Source organism: Brachycentrus maculatus, unplaced genomic scaffold, assembly GCF_059751285.1.
Source record: "Brachycentrus maculatus isolate JH-2025_06_01 unplaced genomic scaffold, ASM5975128v1 h1tg000440l, whole genome shotgun sequence".
Taxonomy (NCBI): Eukaryota; Metazoa; Arthropoda; class Insecta; order Trichoptera; family Brachycentridae; genus Brachycentrus; species Brachycentrus maculatus.
Genome location: NW_028281188.1, coordinates 499,362 through 507,370, shown reverse-complemented (window position 1 = coordinate 507,370; position 8,009 = coordinate 499,362). Strand labels below are relative to the sequence as shown.

The 8,009-nt window shown below is 34.1% G+C and overlaps 1 protein-coding gene across 1 annotated transcript; it reads right to left on the bottom strand.

Moving 5' to 3' along the window:
* Window positions 1–1,605: 1,605 nt before the first annotated feature.
* On the bottom strand, window positions 1,606–4,770 carry LOC148302558 (uncharacterized). The gene is made up of 4 exons (XM_088271430.1): window positions 4,738–4,770; window positions 3,233–3,712; window positions 2,776–2,872; window positions 1,606–1,880 (listed from the first exon to the last, which is right to left on the bottom strand). The coding sequence occupies exons 1-4, from the start codon at window positions 4,750–4,752 to the stop codon at window positions 1,744–1,746; spliced, it is 729 nt and encodes a 242-aa protein (XP_088127556.1). The 5' UTR covers window positions 4,753–4,770; the 3' UTR covers window positions 1,606–1,743.
* Window positions 4,771–8,009: the final 3,239 nt, after the last annotated feature.

Sequence of the window (8,009 nt, the reverse complement as noted above, 5' to 3'; positions counted from 1 at the left end):
TTGTACATAGCGGACAGTTTTTGGTAAACTATTTTACACTTGGCTCTGTTTTTATCCGGATTTTTTTATTCGATTTTGAAGTTATGCGATTTTCAAATGTAATGGAACCCATCCCATATGTTTATTTGTAGTTCAAGTCTTTTTTGTGCGAATTCGTATAAAAAAATCTAAAATTTAGACTAGTGCAGGTTACAACCGTTAAAGTGTGATTGTGTCACTGGCACAAAGTTAAGCTCAAATCTTACATCGTATTCAAGAGATGCTTTATTGGAGAAAAAAAAACAGAAAAAGCACTTGTAATTTGGATTGAAGATTTATCTCAGAAACAATTTCCCATATCGCTCACTCCTTTCAACAACGTCATAAATCAAAAATCTTAAATTTTTAGTTGTGCATGTTTTCGGAATGCCTAAAAAATGTACTATATCCGAGCAAAATCGGCATATTTTTAACTTAATATTTACCCGCTACAGGGCAGAAAGTGTTGTTTTTGCATTTTGAAGAAAAGTTATTGTTTAATTTTTTTTTATAAACTAAATACTTTTCAAATGGAGAAAAAACCTTAAGGTTTTACCTAAAAAGATTTGTTGCGCAGTAAAAAGTTCAATAAGTGGCTTGATATTTATTTTTAATACATTGTATTATATTATTAAACTTTAAAAACGTTCTCCTGAAAAATCAAGATTTTTTTTTATTTTTGACGTTCTTGAAAGGAGTGAGCGATATGTGGATATTTAATCATGGAAAAAGCTCTTCTGTTTTTATTTTTATGATTTTTTTATAAACTTTTTTTATGCGATTTTTAGAACATTCTATGATTTTGATTTAAAGTCATGCGGTTTTTCAAAATAATGGAACCTATCTACCAGTTTTGTATGCACATCAAGTCTTTTTTATGCATCTCCCCATGGAACGTATCTATCGCATAAAAAGAGACCCAAGTGTATTAAGAATAACTTCACAAGTGATTCCCTTTTGAGTTACAGTGATCACTTAATTCAGCAAATGAGAGGTCAGAGTTTTAAGCCTTAATCCAGACTTCCATATTTTCATTTTTCAGCATTTTGAGTGTGTTCAAATACTTGTTCACAAAATCTGGATTATCTCCAAATACAGGAGTTATTTTCATATTATTTTTTGACATCTCATCAAAGATGAAGAAGAATATGGAAGTCTGCGCATTTACGAGGCTGACGACCGTCATAGGCTGGTTTAAGTGATCACTTTACAAACGTGTAACATTCACCAATTCTACCCATCATTGACAACCACACTACTCAAATTCTTGGGAGTTCTATATATATATGAAGCATTTTTGAAACATTGTTCTTGAATCACTAGAACTTCACTAGAGACATCTATTGGTGAGATGAAAAGAAGCTTTTTATTGAGCAGAAACTCTTTATTAGTATGTGAGGTCCGAATCCTGGATTATAATCACACACATGAGTATTTGGACACACTCAAAATGTTATAAACCTGCATTATTTCTTTGTATCACCATTCGAATATCTAGTCATACCAAGTTTTCATCGGTCTTCCTCAGCTTTTATTACCATTTTTTGTATGTAAGGAGAGGAAACGTAATATTAAAGTCAATTTAGAATGCGAAATTTTATTTAAGATACAAATAATTTATAATAAAGTCATATAAAAATATCACAAGCATCATTTAAATAAAGAGGATTATAATTTGTAAATGTACATATCGAGATTTAGCTTTTGGTTCAGGTAGACTTTTTCCTAATGGATATGGTGATGAGGAACATGATGGACTGTGGGTCCAATCTTCTTCACGTTAGCTTGGAAGCCGTGGACATCGTCAGCTTTGTAGTCTACCACACGGACTGAGCCATCAGGCTCCACCAGGGAGTACTGGCCTGCAGAAATAAACACAGTCATTTGAATGATCCAGTTATAGAAAGCATTTGGCACAGGGCCTAGAATGCGACCTTGCGGTACACCAGAGGTGATATCGAAAATTGAGAAGTGAGAAGCAACAATAGACAAAAATATTGTTATATAATAAATAATTGAAGCACTTACTTTGTGTATTACCATTGAATAAAATACAGAATCACTAGGTTTCTAAATAACAGCCTTATTTTATGTCATAAAATAAAATAAAAAATTGGACAAATTTGTTAAAAATGCAAAAATATTTAACATTTAGCACAGGACCTAGTCATAATATTTTGGTAAAAGTCAAATTACCCTTAATCGCATTAAATGGTGCATAGGGCATTACATCAAATTAATGCAATGTAAATTTGATCATTTATTATACGAAGGTAAGGTGATCAGTCCTGCGCTCGTACCAGTTCAGATAATATTAAATATACCACATACTAGAGTCAACAAACACTTATATGTATTTATTTTAACCCATCTAATTGAACCCGGAATCTCCAGAATGGTAGCCACATATGCTTACCACTATACTATGGAGGCAGTAAACATAAGAAGAATACATGTGATGATTCAAACAAAATAGACAAGTTAAAAAAAAAAACAGTTTTTAATGCTTCAAGAAATGTTTTGAATGCCTTTGATTTAGACTAGAGATGATGACATTTATGGAATAGGAATCAGAATACAAGATACCAAGATTGATACCAAGATTATATATAATAAATGATACCAAGATTCTTTGCGAGAAAGACTCAACCAAACAAAACCTTGTCAAAACGGGCTCTTACACAAAACCCTATGGAACATCTGTTTGGTTTTGTAAGGACGTTTTTTCAAAAAAATATTAAATATATATGTATTTACCTTTGACGACACCACCGTCTCTGACCTCTTTTTGGGACTTTATATCTCCTGAATGGTGATCTTTTACTCCATAGTCAAAAGCATATGCCGGGTAGGCCTGAATCAACAAAAAAAAACAATTATGCAAGTCCAATTCATAAAATAAAAATAAGATCATTCGCTATCCTGAACATTCGGGAAAAAAGAACTCGCCTTTTTTCCTATCAATTTTACAACATCTACCAGAAATCGAATTTTAAAAAAAATGTAAAGGTTTATTTTACATTATTATTGATCAATCTAATATTACATTTTTAATATCTCAAGAAATATGAAGAAGAATATGGAAGTCTGGGTATATTTATAAGGTTTATGACCTGTAAAAACCCAGACTTCCATATTCTTAAACATGTAGGGTGAGCAAACATTATTTTAAATTGTAATTTATAAATATGTGTAAAATAAAAAATGGGCTCACGTGATGATCATCATGGTGTCCATGTTTAGATAGCCCGTATCCACCATAGCTCAAACTGTTATGGCCAAGTCCGTATCCAAGATTTGAATGACCAAGTCCACCATATCCAAGATTTGAATTTTCTAGTCCATATCCAAGACTTGAATGTCCTAGTCCGCCATATCCAAGGCTCGAATGTCCAAGTCCGCCGTATCCAAGACTCGAATGGCCAAGTCCGCCATATCCAAGGCTCGAATGTCCCAGTCCATATCCATGGCTTCCGTAGCTGTTATAGGCGGAGCCGTGGCCATTTGAATATCCCAGATTGCCATATCCCAGGGTGCCATAGCCGAGACTGCCGTATCCAAGTCCAAGGGTGCCAATACCAAGTAGCGAAGAGCCTAAATGGCCATGACTGTGACCACCACCCCTCACTATATTGCTGTGAGAGATAGCGGCATGTCCCTTGCAAATACCGACCAGTGCTGCAAAGCACAGCAACTGCAAAGATGTGATAATTTACAATGATTATTTATTACAATTAATATATGTAAATGTCCAATATATAGGTACGCCTCCGTCGTGTAATGGTCAGCACGCTCGGCTACCGTACTGGAGATCCCGGGTTCGATTCCCAGGGCGGGTCAAATAAATAAAAGTGATTTTTCACTCTTATATTTATTCAATATTACCTTGGACTGGTACTTGGTACGGCTGACGACCGTCATAGGCTGGTTTAAGTGATCACTTTACACACGTGTAACATTCATCAATTCTACCCATTATTGACAACCACACTACTCAAATTTTTGGAAGTTCCATATATATGAACCAATTTAGAAACCTTGTTCTTGAATCACTAGAACTTCACTAGAGACATCCATTGTGAACAAGTATTTGGACACACTCAAAATATTGTTAATAAATTATTTGGTCAAATTATAAGCTTAAATAATAAAAATGAAAATGGTATTTTCTGGCGTTTCTCATGTGTGTGATTATAATCCAGGATTCGGATCTCACATACTGCAATAATATAAGAGTTTCTGCTTAGTAAAAAGCTTCTTTACATCTCACCAATAGATGTCTCTAGTGAAGTTCTAGTGATTCAAGAACAAGGTTTCTAAATTGGTTCATATATATGGAACTTCCAAAAATTTGAGTAGTCTGGTTGTCAATAATGGGTAGAATTGGTGAATGTTACACGTGTGTAAAGCGATCACTTAAACCAGCCTATGACGGTCGTCAGCCCCGTAAATGCCCAGACTTCCATATTCTTCTTCATCTTTAATGAGATGTTAAAAAATAATATCGTTAGAATTGACACTCTTTTAGTGTGTTCACTTTTTTAGTATGTTCAAATCACATTTCTCATTTAAATGCTATAATATATAACACTTGTTGACCACTTTTGAGTTAATTAATGAAAACACGACCAGTTTCGAGAACTTTAGTCGCACTTTTAAATCAGCCATTTAAAAAAAAAAATATTTAAATATTTTATTTTCAAAATAACGTTTATTCACCTTGACGAAACCCATTTTAATTATTTCTGAATCTCTTTCAGTCACTGGTAACTTATGATAGACCATTGCAAATATTTTGGTTTATATACCAAAATTTTAATTAATTGTGAATTTAAATTATTTAAAGGTATTCTGATATTCACGGTTGCTTGATTTTCGCATTGCGTTTTTGTAACTAACGAGGTACCTATAAAATATTAAACTAGCCGAAGGTTCAATTATTCTCGAATTTATTAATTTTACAATCACCATTCAGAAATAATTTTATATTTGGCCTTGTTAAAAAAAAACCCTTATCCGCACCCAATGGTGCATAGGGCACTGCGTCATATAAACGCAGTGTTATCTTGATCGTTTACACATGAAGGAAAGGTGATCAGCCTTCCGCTTCAGGTACCAGTCCAGGGTAATATTGAATAAATATTACGGTGAAAAAATCACTTATATTTATTTTACCCCCCTTGGGAATCGAACCCGGGACCTCCAGAACGGTAGCCGAGCGTGCTGACCATTACACTACGGAGGCGGACAAGGCGGTAAAGAAAAGTTAGACATAAAAACAAATTCATTCATTTAAAACTGTAATTTATCTTGTAAATTACTGTCACTCTGTATTAATGTACTTAAAATAATTGCAAACGCAGCCCTATATCTTTTAACTAGCGAAGTTTCCAACGACAATAAGTAGAACATTTGGAACAGCTCTTTTTTTTTAAATTTTCTCTATGGTTTCGTTCGTTCAAAAAACGTCAGTTTCACAACATGTCTTGAGTGTGTCCAAATACTTGTTCACAAATCTAGGATTCTCCACTTGGGAGTTATTTTCACATTTTTGTCATCTCAACATAGATGAAGAAGAATATGAACGTCTGGGTATTTACAGGACTTACTACCCATCGTACCCACATGTTTAAGTGATCACTTTACTGATGTGTTACATTCAACATTCGAACCATGACAGAAAACCATACTACTCAAATTTTTGGAACTCATATAAGTATATGACATAATTCACACGTCGCGACGTGTGAATTATGTCATATATATGAGCGACGCGTCGCTTCAAATATGAATTTGCGGCGGTATCTATTCGATTTGAGTAAGCTTTTTGTGCAACAGAGATGATTTTATTTTAAAATGTATGCAAGATTCGAGACTATTTTATTTTTAAATGAATGAACAGAGACTATTTTATTTTGAAATGTATGTGTCGGGTTGTGGTCCCGTGGTTAGTGTCGCGGACTCTTAAGCCAGAGTTTCTCGTTCGAACCCACTCTACCACAATTTGATACCTTTTTGTAATAATGAGCCGCTTGGGCTTACAGAAATAGTATGAAATAGAAATATTTGTGTAAATAACAAAAACATAAATATTTCTCATATATTTTTTTTTGACATCTCATCAAAGATAGAAGAATATGGAAGTCTGGGCATTTACGGGGCTGACGACCGTCATAGGCTAGTTTAAGTGATCACTTTACACACGTGAATTGGTGAATGTTACACGTGTGTAAAGTGATCACTTAAACCAGCCTATGACGGTCGCCAGCCCCGTAAATGCCCAGAATTCCATATTCGCCTTCATCTTTGATGAGATGTCAAAAAATAGTATGAAAAATACTCCTATAATTTGAGATAATCCAGATTTGTGAACAAGTATTTAGACACACTCAAAATGTTGTAAACAAATATTTCTCTTTTAAAAAAATCCTTCCTGAATTATTTTACATACTGGGAGACGCCTAAAATCATGGTTTTCAATTTTTATTTGAGCTTATAATTTGAACAAGGATTTTGACACCCATAATGGTGTGTGTATATAATGTTGGCTCCGTGATTAGCCTTGCATCGTCTAGGACAGAGGTTCCCAAACTCTTTTATCTCGTAGACCCCTTGCCTCACCTGATATTGATTTTGATCAAATTCATTAACTTATGACAGCCGGTATATGTAGTGTTACTCTCTTTGAACCACACATGTTAGGTTTTATACATTTATATTTTAAATTCAAATTAAAACATGGACCCCTTGCAAGTTGTCATAGACCCCTGGGGGTCGATATAGACCACTTTGGGGATCACTGGTCTAGAAGGTAAAAAACAATTTCTGCTGCAGTTATGGGGTTCCAGAGACAGAAACCACGTAGATATGACCTTATTACATATTATTTGCAAGGTTTTCTGCACTCGCTCGTTCAGTCAGGAAATACGTTATGAATTATCATATCGCTCACTCCTTTCAAGAACGTCATAAATCAAAAAAACTTGATTTTTCAGGAGAACGTTTTTAAAGTTAAAAAATATAATACAATGTATTAAATATAAATATCAAGCCCTTTATATTGAACTTGTTACTGTGTATCTGATCTTTTTAGGTAAAACCTGAAGGTTATTTCTCCATTTGAAAAACATTAAGTTTATGTAAATAAAAAATTGAACAATGCATTTTCTTCAAAATGCAAAAACAACACTTTCTGCCCTGTAGCGGGTAAATATTAAGTTAAAAATATGTCGGTTTTGCTGGAATATAGTATATTTTCTGGGTATTCCAAAAACATGCACAACTAAAAATTTTCGATTTTTGATTTATGACGTTCTTGAAAGGAGTGAGCGATATGTACAATGATTTAAAATAATTACAACCATTCGAGTGTGTTCAAATACACATATCTGGATTATCTCCAATTATTGGAGCTATTTTTCAACATTTTTTCAATATTTTTCAGATTTTGAATAATAAATCCTATAATTGGACATAATCCAAAAACTAACTAACTAACTAACCATCACGTCGTAGGCAGAGAGAATAGAGCGCCACACCACTCTGTCCTTGCAAACATTCTTCGCCTCTTCCACGTTCATGCATCTCCTCATACATACCAGCCGATTGTTACGACTCCTAACCTGACCACTTTCAAGTATTTGGCATACCTGATCGTGCCATGTTTTTCTCGGTCTTCCTCTGCTTCTTTTCCCACTTACATTCGCCTCATAAATTTGTTTTACCGTTCTTTCGTCACTCATTCACTCTACATGTCCAAACCATCTCAACACACCTTTCTTAATTTTATCGATAATGCTTATCTCAGCTTTAGACATAATCCAGATTTGTGAACAAGTATTTGGACACGCAATGTTATCTTGATCGTTAACACACGAAGGAAAGGCGATCAACCTTCCACTTCAGGTACCAACCCAGGGTAGTATTGAATAAATATTAGAATGAAAAAATCACAATCTACATATTATATATTCAAGGAGGTCCTCACCAAA